Source organism: Gouania willdenowi, chromosome 17, assembly GCF_900634775.1.
Source record: "Gouania willdenowi chromosome 17, fGouWil2.1, whole genome shotgun sequence".
Lineage (NCBI taxonomy): Eukaryota > Metazoa > Chordata > Actinopteri > Blenniiformes > Gobiesocidae > Gouania > Gouania willdenowi.
Window position 1 is genome coordinate 244,974 of NC_041060.1, and position 20,808 is coordinate 265,781.

At 39.3% G+C, this 20,808-nt stretch overlaps 1 protein-coding gene across 1 annotated transcript; it reads left to right on the plus strand.

The window, feature by feature from the left end:
- The first annotated feature begins 114 nt into the window (after positions 1–114).
- LOC114479146 (mitogen-activated protein kinase kinase kinase 20-like) lies at positions 115–19,358 on the plus strand. Its single transcript, XM_028472663.1, has 11 exons — positions 115–527; positions 4,750–4,837; positions 6,439–6,540; positions 6,729–6,794; positions 6,909–6,937; positions 7,024–7,161; positions 7,247–7,333; positions 13,813–13,887; positions 14,005–14,111; positions 16,014–16,194; positions 18,280–19,358. Exons 1-11 carry the CDS (start codon positions 378–380, stop codon positions 19,189–19,191), a joined length of 1,935 nt encoding a protein of 644 aa, XP_028328464.1. The 5' UTR covers positions 115–377; the 3' UTR covers positions 19,192–19,358.
- The last annotated feature ends 1,450 nt before the right edge of the window (positions 19,359–20,808 follow it).

A 20,808-nucleotide genomic window follows, 5' to 3' on the forward strand; every position in this document is an offset into this window, starting at 1 on the left:
AAAAAGCCATAAAAGCAACTAAATTACAGTAACGTGAGTATTTGTTACACACACACACACACACACACCCTTCATCCTCAAGCTCTGTGAAAGTGTGTGTGTGTGTGTTGTAGTTCCATGCACTCACCACCACCAGGCAATGTAGTTCCTTCATAAAGAACTTTTCCTGACTCACTCACTGACAGGAGAAAAAAAAACCTTCCAGTTCTTTCTGGATTCTGACTCTGGACAACATCGTCCAACCTGTGGAGCAGAAAAGACCTGGATTTACCAAAGTTCATCTTCTGATCCTGGTCATCCAAGGCTGTTTTTGTGTGTGTGAGACTGTGTGTGTGTGGGGGTGTGGGGGTGTGTGTGTGTGTGTGAGTCAGTATGCCATGTCGTCGTCGTTTGTCCAGATCAGACATGACGACTTGCTGTTTTATGAGAACTGTGGAGGAGGAAGCTTTGGGAGCGTCTACAGGGCTCTGTGGATCTCCAAGAACAAGGAGGTGGCTGTGAAGAAGCTCCTGAAGATAGACAAAGAGGTAAAACACACACACACACACACAGTGTCAGGAAGAGGTCAAAAGTTTAAAGTATAAATAAGTCACATGACAGCACATTCTAAAGCACAGGTTCTCAACCTTAGGGTCAGGACCCCCTTTGGGGTCGCAAGACCCAGGGAGAGGGTCACCAGATGCCTTTGAGAAACTAAGAATATTGTTGGTAACACTTTACTTGAAGTTTTATAAATAAGATTAAATCATTGTGTTGTTTGTTAAATCAGTGGTTCCCAAACGGTGTGTCGTGGCCCACTGGTGTACCGTGGGCATGTCCAGGTGTACCGTGGGATTTTGTGACAACCATACTGTTGCTCCAAGCGCATGACAGTGCACACTTACACCACTCCTCACCTCAACAGGTGAGCGTTATCGCACTGATGAGAAAGTCGCCCTATAAACAACAACAGAGCTGAGAACCCCAGAAACGTTTTAGCTTCAAACCTTGTTTATATATTTAAAAGCTAAAATAAGTTAGTTTTTAAAATAAAGTTCATACAGAAAGTATTCACAACGCTTTGCTTTTCCCACATTTCATCATGTTACAGTTTTATTCCAAAAAGGATTCAATTCATTTTTTTCCTCAAAATTCTACACACAATACTCCATAATGACAACATGAAGAATTTTTTATTATTTTTAATTTTTTTAAAATGTTTACAAATGTATTAGAAATAAAGAATGAAAATATAACATGTACATAAGTATTCACAGCCTTTGCTCAGTACTTTGTTGTGGTACCTTTGGCAGTAATTACAGCCTCAAGTCTTTAGGAATATGAAGCCACAAGCTTGGTACGTCTATCTGTGGACACTTTGGTCCATTCCTCTTTACAGAACCTCTGGAGCTCCATCAGGTTGGATGAGGAACGTTGGTGCACAGACATTTTCAGATCCTCCAGAGATGTTTAATGGGATTCACGTCTGGGCTCTGGGCCACTGTAGGACATTCACAGAGTTGTCCTGAAGCCACTCCTTCCATATCTTGGCTGTGTGCTTAGGGTCGTTGTCCTGTTGAAAGATAAACCATCGCCCCAGTCTGAGGTCAAGAACGTTCTGGACCAGGTTTTCTTCCAGGATGTTTCTATACATTACTGTATTCATTTTCCCCTCAATCTTGACTAGTCTACTGGTTCCTGCTGCTGAAAAACATCCCCACAGCATGATGCTGCCACCACCATGCTTCACTGTAGGGATGGTATTGTCCAGGTGATGAGCGGTGCCTGGTGTCCTCCAAACATTACGCTTGGCATTCACGCCAAAGAGTTCAATCTTTGTCTGATCAGACCAGAGAACTTTGTTTCTCATGGTCTGAGAGTCTTTCAGGTGTTGTTAGGTAAACTCCAGGTGGGCTGCCATGTGCCTTTTACTAAGGAGTGGCTTCTGTCTGGTCACTCTACCATACAGACCTGATTGGTGGAGTGCTGCAGTGATGGTCGTCCTGCTGGAAGGTTCTCCTCTCTCCACAGAGGAACCCTGGAGCTCTGTCAGAGTGACCATCAGGTTGTTAGTCACATCCCTCACTAAAGCCCTTCTTCCCCGATCACTCAGTTTAGAGGTACGAACCAGCTCTAGGAAGAGTCCTGGTGGTTCCAAACTTCTTCTATTTATGGATGATGGAGACCACTGTGATCATTGGACCTTTAAAGCAGCAGAAATGTTGCTGTACCCTTCTCCAGACCTAATCCTGTCTCAGAGGTCTACAGACAATTCCTTGGACTTCATGTTTGTTTTGTGGTCTGACATACACTGTTAACTGTGGGACCTTCTATAGATAGATAGGTGTGTGCCTTTCCAAATCATGTCCAATCTACTGATTCTACCACAGGTGGACTCCATCCAGTTAGGCTGTAGAAACATCTCAAGATGATCAGTAGAAACAGAATGCACCTCAGATACATTTAGAGCTTGATCTCAAAGGCTGTGAATACTTATGTACAAGTGATTTCTTCCTTTTTTATTTTTAATAAATTTGCCAAAAATCTCAAACAAACGTTTTTAAGTTGTCATTATGGGGAATTATGGGTAGAATTTAGGAATAAAACTGTAACATGATGAAATGTGGGAACAGTGTGAATACTTTCTGTATGTACTGTATTACAAATTTCTCTTTAATAAGTGAATTTATGTATGAAAATAGTAAAATATAGAAGTATTTCTGTTGTTAAATTAAAATTGTCATATCTATAAATGATATAAACATAAGGAAAAAGGTTGCAGGTTATTAAAGTAGATCTAGTTTTTTGTTTGATTAATGCCTTATTTTACAGATTAATTACCTGCATTGATTTAATATACTTTTACAAAATTAAATGTATTGACCTGAAAAAGTGTTTATTTGTACTTACGTTGTTTGATGAAAAATGATGAACTTATTAACATTGTGTTTTATGATCAAAGGTTTTTCACTTTTTTCTGTCACTGGAAAAAATTAAAGTAAGAACGAGTGAAAACCTGAGTTTGGTTTAAGTTGTTTTTTTTTCACGTGTGGGAAACCGTAACGTTATAAACCCACTGACACGTACATTATTATTGTAATATACAACTACACATTTACTACTTTGTATATTCACTCATTTCATAATACAGAGGAAAACTCTAAACCTAAAAACTATTCTTTAAAATAAATAAATAAATAAATTCTAAGACTGACAAAGGTAAATATTAAAACAACAAGCGTTTTCTTGTACGATCGCCCGTGATATTGTACATGTATGAGTAATAACACGTGTTATAAAGGATATTTTACACAATAGGTGTCCTTTGGTGTACCATGGGTACAAAAAGTTTGGGAACCATTGATCTAAATTGTGACCTTTGGAGCTATGTTGGCATTTTTTGGGTTAGGTGGAGGGATCTAGTGGGGGTAGGGTAACAAAGGACGCTTAATGCCGTATTCATGCTAATGACAGCATCATGTATAAAACTTCAAAGTGTTCCCATATTTTTTTAACAATTTGAGCCCATTTTTGCGTATTTTTACCATTTTTCTACAACTCCACCAAACTCACCATATTTTAATCTATTTTCTTGCCATATTTTTTGCTCCTTTTAATGTATTTTTAGAATAGAATCATTTTATTGTCATTGCACAAGTACAATGACATTACACTTGCTCCTCCCAACAACATTCAACTACACAAAGATTAAAGCCAAACAAACACAATCATCATAAAAACAACATGAGGTTCAGTAAAAGTTCTAGTTTTGCTACATTTCTCCCATTTTTGACATTTTAATGACTTTTCTGCACATTTTTTCCACTTTCCAGACATGTTCAGCACTTATAAACACTTTACACCTAATGTCACAGATATTGATCCATTATTGTCACTTTTAACCTCTTTATTATTTTTGCCATTTTAACCACATTCACCATTTGTCATGATCATAATTTGGCAGTTTAAACTAATTGTTCCAATATTGACACTTTGAACCATTTTTACCACTTTCCTCTGATTTACAATTTTTAACCATTTTCTGTGGTTTTTAAAATCTCATTTCACCTCCTTTTCCACCATTTTTGGTCATTTTGAACCATTTTATTAGTGATTAAAACCAGGATTTCCATCTTTAAGATGACTATAATAATAATAATAATAATAATAATAATAATAAACGTTCCTGGATAACAGTGGATATTCAGATGAATAAATAAATGTGGTTATATGGATGGACCCTGGTCTCTGGGACCTTTATTTTGGGGGTCACTAAAGGGCTGAACATGTTGAGAACCACTGATCTAAACAAATGGAGAAGATTTTCCATTCTCTGATTTTCTTAGAAAGCCGTAAAAACACATCAGGGTGGTCAGACGTGAACGTGATTCTGTTTATAGTTGATAAAATAAATAAAGCCTAATGGAGCTGTACTTTCAGTGCCGCCATAGTTTCTCATTCAATATGAAAAGATTTGAAATACAAATTAGTTTTTGGAAGAAAAAAAACGTGTGAGAGAAAAAAGTCTTTTGGCAAATGTTGCGTTTTCCACTAAAGCAAAGGTTATGATCTTAATGTCAGTTTAGATGAATGACATGTTTGACACTGTGGTGTTTAGAGGCTCACACACACACACACACACACACACACACACACACACACACACACACACAGAGTCCACACTAAGGTTTACAGTTTGCTTTTATCAATAATCAAAGATTAGATGATCACAAATGTTCTTCTTCTTTTTCTACTTTTTTCCTCCTCCAGGCTGAGATTCTCAGTGTGCTGAGTCATAAAAACATCATTCAGTTTTATGGAGCCGTGCTGGAATCTCCCAACTATGGCATTGTCACAGGTCAGACCTGTGTGTGTGTGTGTGTGTGTGTTTTATTTAAATAATTCATTTAGCTAAAAGTCATTTGAGGAAAAATAAATGTTGGAGGCGTTTTCCTCCTTTAACATCAACATGTGCATAATAGAGTTAAACTAAAGGATTTAGGGTTTAACGTGTTGATGATGAGGCATAACAACAGATTTTTTTTATTTTTACTGCACTTACTGTATGACAGACATAAGTAACTGCAGCCGGGGGTCAAAATTGAGTGAATCAAAATTCACTCAAAATTACACAAAGTACAAAAATGATCTTTGTTTAAGTTAACACAAAAATACACAGAATAACTCAAAATAGTTACAAAACTATGGAAAAATGCTCAAAATAACAGCAAATACAGACCAATTACCTCCAAGAACAAACGAAATAACTATAAATGAACACAAAATAGCAGAAAAATATACAAAACGACAACAAAAATACACTAAACGACAACCAAGAGAGAAAAATATATAATGACAATATAGATACACAATAGACAATACCAATATAGGCAAATTTAATCCTAAAACACACATAATGACATAGAATGTGCAAAAGATAATAATGTAGCTCTTGAAACAGACGATCACGTTTTATTATTATTATTATTATGTATAGACATAAAAATCATTCTTTCAATAAAAAACTGAATGTGCATAAAAGTTAGAGCAACAATACTAAAAGTTATGTGAACATAAACATGTGAAATTAGGTATTAATCAAGGCCTTTAAATACAGGGGAAAATAGAAGCTTTCATTTTTAATTGTTATTATTTTTCACCTTGACAGTTATGCATGTTTTATTATTGCAATGAAATAAATACATTTATTTTATTGCATAAAAAGAAGCTTTAACCGGTGGAGGACCCTGATATTAATATTAAGGATGAAAACGTCACATTGACAGATTAAATTCATTTTTTTCTGGTTTCTTGAGTTAATGTATTATTATTATGTAAACATGTTAATAAATAGAGCAGAGCTTTTCCATCTCTTTCCTGCTATAACCAAATATTACAGATGACCAGTTGTTCCCAGTGGTCACATGGTCAATTTTTGATTTCATTTACACATAATACAGATGAGTTATACAAGCATTATAAATTATTAGTTACAAAATCAGTAAACAACAAATGAGCTTTACAAAAGATATTTTTACTTGACTGTAAAACACGATTTATTTATTTTTTACATAAATCATAGACTTAAGATTTACAAAGTCCTTTTCAGGGTCGTTGGTTTTTATTCTGTGCCTTTTTCTAGAGTCGATGAAGGTTTTATCATCAGAGAACTGTAACTGTTATCAATAAAACATGTGGTTTTGAGTTATTTTGTCTATTTCTGTTGTCAGAGTCTATTTTTCTGTAATTGGATAAAATTAATTTAAGTACTTTTGTGCTTTTACTTGGAGATTAACTATTAATTTTAAGATTATAAAATGACATTTAAAAACGTTATTTAAACACATTGATCAATTGCCTTACATTTAAAAAAAAAAGGTTAATGCTAAGTTTTGCAGTTTTCTATGTTGTTATTTTGTATTATTCTAATTATTTGTCTTTACACTCGTCCCTGTCTAGAATATGCCAGTGGGGGGTCTCTGTATGAATATCTGTCCAGTGAACAGAGTGAAGAGATGGATATGGAGCAGATCATGACATGGGCCATACAGATGGCTAAAGGTAAATAAATATATATATATATATATATGTCTTTGGATGTTCTACTTCTACATGTTTACCCCTACTTTAAACTTTAAATACAGCAGAGTTTAAGCACATGTTTAATAATGATAACTAACACCACATAAACCATTACAGCAGCAGAGAATAACTGCAGCTGTAGTTTTTACTGTTGTATTTTCTTACAGGGATGAATTACTTACACGCAGACGCACCAATCAAAGTTATTCACAGAGACCTGAAGTCACGCAACGGTAACATTATGAGTTCATTCTGATGTCACTTCCTATTTACAGTATACACGTTTAACTTTGATTTCTACTGTCATTATCTAACTGTGACAGGTTGATTTTGTCTTTATTTTGCAGTGGTAATGACGGCTGATAAAGTGCTGAAGGTTTGTATTCCTGATTATTTCTCTACATACTGTACATACAGATAAAAACATCAGCATTTATTACCATGGTTCTGTTGTGCTTTCAGATTTGTGACTTCGGAGCGTCTAAGTTCTTGTCTCACACCACTCACATGACGGTGGTGGGAACTTTTCCATGGATGGCTCCAGAAGTCATTCAGAGTCTTCCTGTGTCAGAGACCTGTGACACGTACTCATACGGAGTGGTGAGTCGGCTTCAAATGTCCATATTGTCATTCGTTTTTAAGACAATATCTGGATATTCCAGTCATGTATGCTTCTTTGTTCTAGGTTTTATGGGAGATGCTGACTCGGGAAGTTCCTTTCAAAGGTTTCGAAGGCCTTCAGGTGGCGTGGTTGGTCGTAGAAAAGCAGGAGGTATTCAGAACTTTCTCTTGTTAGGCCTCGTCCACACGTAGGCAGGTATTTTTATAGACGTGTATCCACCATCCTCTGTTAAAATAAAAAGTTAGGTCCACACATCATCATTTAAAAAAAATAAATCCATCCACACCAAACTGCATAAATGTGTTTCAGTACTCACCAGTGACGTCACTCTCTGTGGTTGGCAGCTTTATGTATTGGGGTCCCAGTGCACACTTATAGTTTTGCACACCTGCCTACCCATGTTTGAGACCCAGTCCACAGGGAGGCGGCCCGGCCCCCCCAACGAGAGAGGACGCCATCAACCAGCCACAGACCGACAAGCAGGCGTGCACAAGCACCCCCAACCAGGCACCTCTGCCCCACACCAGTGTCACCAGCACAGTCCCTGTGACGTTTGGAATCTTAAAACCAAATCTTCACTTTGGTTCAAGTTTTCCAAAAGCCCCATTTTTAATGACCTCATCATAGATTTTTGTGTGGATGACAAACCGTAAAAAAATACATTTGTTTTAGCAGATCCCAGGCTACATGTGGACAAGGTCTTAGTTTGATTTGAGCATGTGTACTATATGTACACTATATGTACACTGTGCACTTTGGGGCGGATTCACTAAGATCTGAAATAAAGGGAAATAAACCAGTTGTGTCTCTAAATCCTTTCTCACCTGCAGTGAGGAATTCATTAAGGTTGCAGCAATGATTAGTGTATATGCAGAACTGGTGCAGACCGCCCCTATTTAATGAGCGTTTTGCTCGTTCAACTTGAAGACGTGAGTGCACAGAAGCACACAATGACATTTGAGGAAGTTAAAATGGAGACAGATAAACTTCTCTGTCTGCTGCACAAACATTTAATAATGTAGAAAACTAAATGAACAGATAATGTTTTTTCTTTTTTTTAACAACTTTAAAACCTATATGTATGCACACTGTGTACTATGTGTAGTATGCACACTTTAAAACTTAATGATATTTTTCTCCCTCATTTAATGTTCTCCATCAGGTCCTGTAACTTTGCTCTGATCAGTTAATGAAAAAATGTCAGATTAGGACATAAACCGTCCTATTGATCTACCATTGATCTGAGTTAATACAGCTACACAGTCTGTCAATCAGTCTGTATTATTTGAAGATGATCAACTGACCATCATCCAGTAGGTCTGAGCAGCGCTGTGTCAGCACACTCTCATATACCATCACTGCGTAAATTATGCACTTTATTTTCTCATTTAGTGGATGTTAATATTAACTATTGTTTTATTTAAATTATTTTTTATACTATAAAGGTTAACTGGAGCCTTTTTTCATCTCCGCTGTGTTTTGTGTCAACATTTACTGCAGCTGATCTCTGCGTGTGAGTTTGCACCTGAATGCCAGTCGAACTATTTTCTTGTGCTAAAACAATAACCGCAAACAGTTTCTGGTTTGATGAATTGCATTGCGTCCACTGTATTCATTTATTTGCATGTCCTCCTCCCAGATTTTTGCTCCCCTTGGGAGCTCCGCCTACTTTACATATTCATTAGAGTTGGATTGAGGTCGCATTGCGACGTGCAGCAGCAGCACACTCCTGATTCCCTAGGGTTTGTACGGTTTATTAGCACGTGTAGTGACATTTGCACACGTCTTAATACCCCTAATACCCCTAAACCTTTAGTGTATCCACCCCCCAGTGTACTATGCACATTGTGTACTATGAGTATGCACACTGTGTACTATATGCACACTGTGTACTATGTGTACTATATGCACACTGTGTACTATGTGTACTATATGTACACTGTGTACTATATGCACACTGTGTACTATGTGTACTATATGCACACTGTGTACTATATGTACACTGTGTACTATGTGTACTATATGCACACTGTGTACTATGTGTACTATATGCACACTGTGTACTATATGCACACTGTGTACTATATGCACACTGTGTACTATATGTACACTGTGTACTATGTGTACTATATGCACACTGTGTACTATATGTACACTGTGTACTATGTGTACTATATGCACACTGTGTACTATATGTACACTGTGTACTATGTGTACTATATGCACACTGTGTACTATGTGTACTATATGCACACTGTGTACTATATGTACACTGTGTACTATGTGTACTATATGCACACTGTGTACTATATGTACACTGTGTACTATGTGTACTATATGCACACTGTGTACTATGTGTACTATATGCACACTGTGTACTATATGTACACTGTGTACTATATGCACACTGTGTACTATATGTACTATATCAGAATCAGAATCAGAAATGTTTTTAATGGCCATGTACAGTTTTAAGGACAGTACAAGGAATTTGTCTTGGTAGTTGGTGCACAAAACAAACAACAACAAAAAAATAAAAAAACAAAGAACAACCCAGCAACAATAATAATAATAATAATGATAAATATAAAGGATGAGGGATAAACAAAGGATAGAGAATATAGGATAAATATATATATATATATATATATATATATATATATATATATATATATATATATGTATATATATATATATATATATATATATATATATATATATATATACTGTATATACAGTGCAGCAGATAATGTCATCATGGAGGTGGTGATCGGGTGGGGGTGGGGGGTTCAGTGGGTGACTTGGGGTGTGTTCATGTGGATGGTGGCAGAGGGAAAGAAGCTGTTTCTGTGTCTGGAGGTTCTGGTCCTGATGGACCTAAACCTCCTTCCAGAAGGGAGAGATTGAAACAGTTTATGACCGGGGTGGGAGGGGTCGGCCACAATCTTTCCTGCACGCCTCAAAATCCTGGAGGCGTACTATATGCACACTGTGTACTATATGCACACTGTGTACTATATGCACACTGTGTACTATATGTGTACTATATGCACACTGTGTACTATATGCACACTGTGTACTATATGTGTACTATATGCACACTGTGTACTATATGCACACTGTGTACTATATGTGTACTATATGCACACTGTGTACTATATGTGTACTATATGCACACTGTGTACTATATGCACACTGTGTACTATATGTGTACTATATGCACACTGTGTACTATATGCACAATGTGTACTATATGCACACTGTGTACTATGTGTACTATATGCACAATGTGTACTATATGCACACTGTGTACTATATGCACACTGTGTACTATATGTGTACTATATGCACACTGTGTACTATATGCACACTGTGTACTATATGCACACTGTGTACTATATGCACACTGTGTACTATATGTGTACTATATGCACACTGTGTACTATATGCACACTGTGTACTATATGCACACTGTGTACTATATGCACACTGTGTACTATGTGTACTATATGCACACTGTGTACTATGTGTACTATGTAGAGCTGGAGGCACCATGTGATGCTCTCATGGTTTCCACTGTGAGCTTGTGAGTCTGAGGTGGAATATTTTTAGGTCTGATGTCAGTTCTGTGCTCTTGTAAGGCCTGGACACACAACAGTGGAGCCTGGCCAGAGCCCACCCCCCCTCCCCCTCTTTCCTAACGTCTTTACGAGCAAGCGAGGGACGGGCGACAAAATAGAGAGAGAGAGAGGGTGGAAACAGTAGAGCTGTTTTTTGAGAGGATGATGATGGGGACAGGTCTAAGTTACACACAGACTGGATTTAAAACTAAAGAAACTATGAGAACTCTTGTTTAGCTGTTGGCTAATCTCCAAAAATCCCCCCCCTTAGTTTTTTGCCGTCTCTGCTTCACTTCTCTTCCTGACCCTTCAACTGCTCACCATACTGGAAATAATCCTCAGGGAAAATGGTTTCCATCAACTGTTCTTAAACACGTTTCCCCCTGGGCGGAGTCACAGCCCTTTGTTTTTTAATGGGTGGGGGTGGGACATAGTCACACGTTTGTTTAAATGACATCAGTCAATATGACATTAAAACCATAAAGACCACATAATGAGCCAAACAATGATTCAAGCACAATAATTCATTTTTTCTATAAGAAAGTTACATATTTGTTCTATAGAATAATAACATAATAAACGCAATGACAAAAGAAACTGTTCCAGAGAGGGGGCAACGTTCATCACAGCGGGTGGTTGTCTGATCAACAATGACGTCAGCATTTATAATTAACACAGGAAACAACTGGATTCATCTGGAGAAACAAAGACACTCTGGTTACTGGACTTTCTAACATTTTTATCCAAGTTTCAATTTGTTTTTGCAGAAAAAAACTTTTTTTTACTCTCCATGTTATCACATAGAGCAGGGCTGTAAAACTATTTTTAGTTCAGGGGCCAAATACGGACCAGTTTGACCTTAAGTCAATCACTTCAATTTTAAATGATTGATTTTGTTACTGATTTTTGTGTAATTTAGAGGAATTTTGTGGCTTCATCAAATCAGGACCTTCAGCGTGCACTGGGGCGGTTTGCAGCCGAGTGTGAAGCGGTCGGGATGAGGATCAGCACCTCCAAATCTGAGGCCATGGTTCTCCACCAGAAAAAGGTGGTTTCCCCTCTCTGGGTCAGTGGAGAGTCCTTGCCTCAAGTGGAGGAGTTCAAGTATCTCGGGGTCTTGTTTACGAGTGAGGGTCAGATGGAGCGTGAGATCGATAGACGGATCGGTGCGGCGTTAGCAGTGATACGGTCGCTGTATCGGACTGTTGTGGTGAAGAGGGATCGATCGATCTCCGTTCCTACCCTCAGCTATGGTCATGAAATTTGGGTAATGACCGAAAGGACAAGATCGCGGATACAGGCGGCCGAAATGAGTTTCCTTCTCAGGGTGGCTGGGCGAAGCCTTCGAGATAGGGTGAGAAGCTCAGTCACTCGGTAGGAGCTCGGAGTAGAGTCACTGCTCCTTCACGTCGAAAGGAGCCAGCTGAAGTGGCTCGGGCATCTGTTTCAGATGCCTCCTGGTCGCCTCCCTCGGGAGGTGTTTCAGGCATGTCCTACTGGGAAGAGGCCTCGTGGAAGGCCCAGGACACGCTGGAGGTACTATGTCTCTGAGCTGGCCTGGTGTCGCCTCGGGGTCCCCCCAGAACGGCAGGAGGAGGTGTGTGTGAATCGGGAGGTCTGGGCATCTCTGCTGAGACTGCTGCCTCCGCGACCCGGCCCCGGATAAAGAAGAAGAAGATGGATGGATGGATGGATGATTTTGTTACTGATTTTTGTGTAATGTAGAGAAATTTTGTGGTATTGTTAGTGAGGAATTTCAAGATTTGTGGAAAAATTGAGAGTTCTTTCCACAATTTGCAATTCAAAATGACTGCATTAATGTGATGATAAACAAAATGCAAGACCCTAAAAATATTGTGGAGTTTATAAATTTGAGATATCTACAAATAGATTATTTGGTAATTTACACAATAATTCATGTTTTCTCTGACTTTTTTTTAACTTTCTCTTGCAGGCCGAATTGGTGCTTTAAAGGTCCGGATTTGGCCCCTGGGCCTTGAGTTTGACACATTAGAGCAATTTTCAAGTGTCTTGTACAACCTCTAAATATTAATTCATTTGCACAGAATTTGGACGCAAATAATTTGGCCAGATTTGGAAACAAATGTAGGGTTCCGACTCTAAACGCCCTCACTTTGTTCTTCTTCTTGTTGTGTACACGAGCTAAAATCACTCCTCTGTTATTCGGGAACGGATTGGGCTGAAATTTGGTAGCTATAATCTATGGATGTGTACGAATCAACGCTCAGAGCCCGATTTTTGATTAGGGGCCCTAAAAAAAAAGAAAAAAGAAGTTGATTTCTCATTTATTTGTGAGTCAAATATTACGACAGTTGGTGGTACCGAAACATTGGCACAATTCTCGTTAGATCGGAATGCAGTTTGAATTCCAATAGTCGTGTGATGTATCATTTCAAAGGTAATTCAACGTAGATTAGGATTATGCCTCACACAATACAATTAGGGACCCGGAGGAATTAGGCAAATTCCATTAAAGTCGTTTTCTCATTTATTTGTGAGTCAAATATTGCGACAGTTGGTACAGAATTATTGACACATACAATATATGAATGGGGCCCATTACTCTGTATGTGCCACAGGGGGCGCCATTTTTCAAATGACTATTCCCTTGTTGATGCTCTTTGAATCGGGCGGTAATTTGACATGGATATTCTGTGAGCGGATGTCTAGAGCCTCTCGGAGACATTTTTGAAAGGGGGGGGCGGCTCACCTCCTTTTCCGGTAATTTCTAAATTTATCGTGACATAGTCGTGTGATATATCGTTTTAAAGGCAATTCAACGTGGATTACCATTGTCCATCGCACAATTTCATTTGTTTTACGCGGTGGAACCGAGTCATTCCACTGAATTCTTGGGAACATGGTACATGCTATTCGGCGCGGGGACGTTCCACGGGCCCAGCCGTAGTTGATCGTTGAACCTCGGCTGTTCTTTGAAGCTTTGGTTGATCCCAGCCATGTGTTTGTGTGTTTTTTTGGGGTATCCAGAGGCTGACCATCCCCACCAGCTGTCCAGCAAGTTTCGCAGAGCTGATGAGAAAATGTTGGCAGGCAGATCCAAAGGTATCTAAGCCGAGCTGAGGAGAAATCCTCCGATTTTTGTCATGCACGAGATTTCACTTTTTTTGTTCCCCAATGTTAAGTATTTTTTTTACACTTTCTTTTGCTCTCAACCTACAGGAGCGTCCTCAATTCAAACAAGTACTGGTGACCCTGGAGGCCATGGCCAATGATAGCAGACTACCAGACCAGTGCAACTCCTTCCTACACAATAAAGACCAGTGGAGGTACACACACACACACACACACACACACACACACACACACACACACACACACACACACACACACACACACACACACACACACACACACACACACACACACTTTTAGATTCCTGGCTGAAAGAATCACCCTCGCCTACAGTTTTTCCATTAAAGTTCCCATCAGAAGGACAATTTTAAAAAGTTCACACGTGCTGGGAAGTACACACACACACACACACACACTGTGTGGACTCTGGAGATAAGTTGAATGTGTGACCCTGTGCTCCACTTTAGTCTATATTAAGCTTTCTGGAAAGCTTCCATGGAAGAGATTCCTTCCGCCCTCCACTTGGCCCTCGCTCCCCCACAAACGGAGAGGGAGGGATGGGGTGGTGGGGGAGTTTTAGAGGAGGCTAAAGGAGGATTCACTTCAGCAGCAGCAGAGAAGTTGATAGAGGACACAAAAGCAATGTGTCAGTGTGAAATTTCCAAGTGAAACAAACGCTGTAAACAGTGGAAACCAGAGGATGGAGTGAGTAGAGAAGGTGTGAGATTCTGGGCATATTTAACATCAGAACAGCCCAAAGCAATCAATCCAGAGCCAAAGGTAATAATATGAAGAAAAACCTGGACCAGGATGAATGAATGAATGAGAAAAAACGGTTGGATGAAGAAAAAAAAGCACCTTTGTAGCAAATGCAGCGTCAGGTCTTTGTTCTTAAAAATACATTTCTAAAGAAAACTAAAGTGACACCTTGTGGCCAGATCTAGTACTGCAATTAAGTTCAACTGGAAAAAAATTACAGTGACACGTATTTTATTTTAAGATAACAAAGATAAATAGAAAGAAAAAAAAATAAATAATAATAAGGCCAATGGAATTCATTTATTTTCTTTTGAAATTATGATTAATGTTAATAAACGACACAATAAATATGCACAAAGTTCTTAGATAAAAAAAAAACCTACTAATTATAGGGTTTGTTGCAAATGTAATTATTCATTGTTCTGTGTGTATTCATATTACCCACTGTGAGAGGTTTACATTAGTTACGACTCATTCATTTCATTTAATATTCAAACATTCTGACTTCCTTCTCTCTATGTGTTATTTTTCCCTGAAGTAAAGCAGTTAACATTTGGTCAAATGACCTTTTTCTATAAATAATAATAATGAGTGAGTTGTAATAGTACTACTGGAGTAGACAGTAAATAGAAAATAGACATAATGTTACTCAAAACATCCAAAAATCTTTCAAATGTAGCTCAGGAACCTGAGGCTTTAAATTCACAATAAACAGAGAAGAGAAACATTTTTAGTAGAACTCAACACTAAAAAAGGAGTGGAAATAAAGAACTCCTTTATTTACAAAGTAAAAGCCCGTCTTAGACTAAATAGGTTTTAAACAATGAGTTGGAGGAGGAGGAGATGAAGAAGAAGAAAGCAAAAGTGGGTCACAGTGGGACCTTTACTGGGTGGGTCACAGTGGGACCTGTACTGGGTCACAGTGGGACCTTTACTGGGTGGGTCACAGTGGGACCTGTACTGGGTGGGTCACAAACAGCTGGTCAAAAATAAATAACTAGCTACTCAGATTTAACGTCTCTCATGTTGGACTTGTCTTTTATTTTGAAAGAGACTCTTCTTTTGACAGGCATTGCTGTAAAATGCATGTTTAAAAAAAAAAAAAAAAAAAAGCTATTTTGGAAAACTAAATTTGTTTGGTTGAATTCTAAAAATCTTAACAGTTTACACATTTCCTCTGCTGGTTTATAAAATAAAATTTGTCTCCTGTAATGAATCAGTAACAGAAACAAAGAAAAGTCAATTATAATCGTAAATAAATGAAATCATGAGTTGCCTAAAGATTCCCACCCCTACGTTGTAAACATTGTGTTTAATGTGTTGCTTTTATCTGACAGATGTGAAATCGAGTCGACGCTGGAGCGCCTTCGTAAGCTGGAGAGGGAACTCTACTCCAAGGAGAAGGAGCTGGAGGAGAGGGAGAGGAGGCTCCGGCTGTGGGAGGAGAGGCTGATGGAGAGGTCCAACAGGACCCCCAGTCCTCCCTCCCTCCTCATGGAGCGCTCTAGCATCTCACCTGTAAGCATGGCGTGCTCACAGAGGTGGGCGGGGCTTATGCTAAGATGGCAGTGTGGTTCCTTTGTGGAACCTGAGCAGTAGAAGGCCACAACGTAACAAAACGGGTCTTAGTGATTGAAAAGTTGACAGTAATAGGAAATAACGTCTCATTTGTCGCCCGTTTTAAAGCATTTTAAATAAATCTCTAGTGTCAGTATCATACAGTAGATCAATAAATCAAAGATCATGTGCTCAGAAAAATTCTCATTTGCTTGAAAATTTTCTTTGTTGTTTGGTTGACATTGTCTGAAAAGTTTGGCGCATTGCATTGTGGGATGTAGAGGCCAGTAGACAGATGCTTCATTCTTTATGTAATTTCTCATGTTTGTCCCCAAAAATTGTACCAAAGTGACACATTCCCAACACATTACGGTTGTTTTCACTGAAAGCTGCAGGAAAACGATGCCGTTTGTTTTATTCTGGGCTTAGGCTGCGTTCGCAGACTACAAACAAACTTAATGGGATGGACGCAGTAAGAGGCAAATTCTTCTCCTTTGATCCGCGTGGTAAGAGTGTCGGCCGCGACACGCGCGCTCCAGATTTTCCGTGACATTCGTCATTTGCCTGAGTTGAAAAAATTGAATGTTTCGTGTGACGCGTGAAAGCCAATCAGAGTTCTTGTTGACAAAGACGTCAGGTCGTCAACACGAACACTGGTCGTTTCACACATTTCAGCATGGAGGAGAAAATAATGGTGGCGGTGTGTGACCACCTGGAGCTCTACGACACGGACTGGTTTCTTTTACCAGGACCAGGAAGGATTTGTTGCTCCTGAAGAAAACAGTGAAACTCATCGAGTTGGATGCATCGCTGGTTAAACCTGTGAATCCAGGAACGCCGGCATTGAGCGTTTTGGCGGCTCTTCACCTTCCACAGAAGATAAAGAGCAGAGATTTTACTGATGTCCTCCATAGTTGATGGTGAAAACAAAGGAAGTCTGGTTGGTGGAACTTCAGACGCGCATATGAAGTGAATATGAGGAAAATGTTTTTAGATCCTGTGGAAGCTTTTGTGCAGCGCACACGCCTCAAAAACCTGTCAACACTACACAGAAAAATCTGATCTGGTTGAAATTGAATGTCTGGCAGAGTGAGGTGATGTCATGGGAAACACTGGGAACAAAATCCAATCATTGTCCTCCTCGTCTGGTGAAGAATCACAAGAAATCACACTGAACATGACTTCAGCAAATCTGGCGACTAGACATTAAAAATCATGTAAATGACGCAACGTGCTATTCCCGTGACTCAACCAAGCTTTGAGCGGCTGGAAGTCGCTCAAACAAACCTTTTCAAGTGACGCACGACATACAATCGCGTCACGTCACTGGTGTAGATGATGCGATGAAACGAGCAAAAAGAGCAAATGTTCAAGCGACTCATCGAGGACGATTTAAACAACTATAGTCACTGAAGTCGCATTCGGTGTAAACGCGCCTTAGGAATGAAACAAAAACATTTCTATGGAACCGTTTACAGGACTCCACATCCCACAATGCAATGCACAAAACCTTTCCAACAAAGTCTATGAACAGAGCGGAAATTAAAACAAACTTTTGAGCGACACTTTCAACTTTTTGCATCTTTTTTTTTTTCAAGCAAATGATCTTTAATTTAATGACACTATGGATTTACAGTATCTGCTAAAAAATGTGTCCAGCAGCTTTAAAGTGTCATCAAAACACTAACTTACGTGTTTTTCAACCTTGGGATCGTCTGAAATGTCTAGTAAATGATAAAAAAACAAAAAAACTTATTAAAATGTTAAATTTTTTTTAATCGTCACTGTTTTTCAAATTAAAACACCACAAAATCTCTGCTATATTGTCACTTTTTCAAATGTAAATCTAGTTAAAATAAAATAAAAAATATAACAAACATGATCAAAATCTAATTCTAGAAAAAAAAAAAAAGTCTCTGGGGTCCTTAGAAATGAACATGGGGTCACGACCCAAAAACGGTTGTTAAATACTGGACTAACTGTACATCATCGTCTGAACTGATGTGAAAACTATTCCTCTTCTTCTTCGTTGGTGTCTCTCTGCAGTTTTTCACACCCATGTCCATCGGTTCCATTGGTTCTTCCGGCTCCTTCTTCCGCTCTCACTCCCAGGACTCCAACAGTGCAGGGGTGAGCAGCGCTGGGGTCAGCTCTCTGCTCCGTACGCTCAGCAACGGCGACTCAGAGAGGGGGGGCGGCTCGGGGTCAGAACGAGGGGTGGGGTCATTGGACGGCGGGAGGCTGCACGCCATGCTCCGGGGGCTGCAGCAGGGCACGTTCGGTGAGGAGGACGATGAAGAGGACGAGGAAGGAACGATGGACGAGAAAAGCTGGAGGGACCGAGACAACAGTGGGAGTCTGGAGGGGGAGCGGCGGGTGCAGGTGACCCTCAGAAGCTTCCCTGGGGGCGTCGTAGAGAGAGAGGAAAGGACGTGGGAGGAGGGGGACAGGGAGAAAGTGGGGAGGCAGAGGAGTAGGGTGACCACCATAGTGAGAGGGTACTCGGGGGGCTTCGGGGAGGGAGATGGCGAAAGAGAAAAGGAGGGAGGAGGAGGGTGGGAGGTGGAGAAAGTTGGCGACAGGATGGAAGAGCGAGGGCGGCTCCCCACCTTGTTCAAGGGTCTCCATGGTAACGTGGGCAGCCTGGGGGAGATGCTCACGCTGGATATAGACGACATGGGCGAGATGGAGAAAGACATAAAGGTAGTGGGGCGGGGCGTGAGGAGGGGCGACCTGGGGTTGGTGGTGCAGGGGGTGAGGGGCGACCGCAGCGAAGCCATCAACCAGAAAATCAGAGGAGAAGTGGGAGTCCTAGGCCACTCCGGAGTCCAGGTCAGCCTCCGAACGTCATCCAATCAAAACTCAATGAAGAGCTGCAGCGTGAGACACGGAACCAAGATCAACATGGCCAAGACGGCCATGGACATGATGGAGCTGGACTGGTCCGACAGCGACTGATCACGACTAACTCAACACAGTGTTTTAGTTAGTTATCATTACTCTATTTCAGGGGTTCTCAACCTTGGGGTTGCAAAAATGCCTTTAAGAAACCAAGAAAAATTTTTGAACAATTTGAGCCCATTTTTGCTTATTTTTCTGAAACTACACCAAACTCACCATATTTTAACCTATTTTTTAATCACTTTTTCTTGCCATATTTGTGCTCCTATTAATGCTTTTTTGTTACATTACTCCCATTTCTGACACTTCTACATCACATTTTATTCTTATTTCAACACTTATAAACTCTTTCCACCATTTTTCACCTAATGTCACATGTTGACCCATTATTGTCCTTTTTAACCTCTTTTCATGCTTATTTTGGCCAATTTAAACACATTCACCATTTGTCATGTCCATTATTTGCCAGTTTAAAAATAATTATTCCACTAATTCTTCCAATATTGACACATTGAACCCATTTTTACCACCTTTTCTGTCTGTCTTTGGCCTAATTTGCAACTTTTAACCAATTTCTGTAGTTTTTAGAATCCAATGTCACCACCTTTTCCACTTTTTGGTCACTTTGAACCCATTTAGTTAGTAACCTTTACCCTATTTCAATGGTTCTCAACCTTGGGGTCGGGAGACACTTTTAGTGCATTTTTGCTACATTACTCCCATTTTCTTTTCTGCAGATTTTTGACATTTTCAGCACTTATAAACCCTTTACACCTAATGTCACATATATTGACCCATTATTGTCACTTTTAATCTCTTTTCACCATATTTCATGCTTATTTTTGCCAATTTAACCACATTCACAATTTGTCATACCCATTATTTGCCAGTTTAAACTAATTGTTCCAATATTGACACTTTGAACCCTTTTATTAACACTTTTTGTGTTTTTGGCCCACTCTAATTTGTAACATTTAACCAATTTGTGGTTTTTCCACCATTTTTGGTCACTTTGAACCATTTTATTAGTGATTAAAACCATGATTTCCATCTTTAAGATGACTATAATAATAATAATAAACGTTCCTGGATAACAGTGGATATTATTCAGATGAATAAATAAATGTGGTTATCACAGATTCATAGAACAATGGACCATCATTTTACTGACTTTATGGATGGACCCCAAAAATCTCCCCTTTATTCCCCCTTATAGATGGTCCTGTCTCCACATGACTGTTCTTCAATGTTCATGTCTGTGTTCAACCACCTTCAGCTACAGTGGGGGTCCCTGCTCTATGGAACCTTTATTTTGGAGGTCGTGGGCTGAAAAGGTTGAGGACCACTGCTTTATTTGAGATAAATTAATCCAAACTCCAGACGTGTACTGTGAAGAAGGAAGGAGTGAAAAACATTTTCTGTTGAAGTTGTTTGAAAGATTTTACCAGTGTAATTGAATGTGCTTTTCAAACACAGCATAGAAGGTACAAGTGTTACGAAACGCCACATGTGAAGTACTGTTTATGGTGATTCTCCGCAGCCTATCACTGGGTCATAATTTAGTTTGTATTGTAGGTTTGAAGCTTTGAAATTAGCAACTCTAACTGTGATCTAGTGTGTGACAGTTTGGACTTTTCTTCTTCTGTACATTTGATCATTTTTCAATAAAAAGCA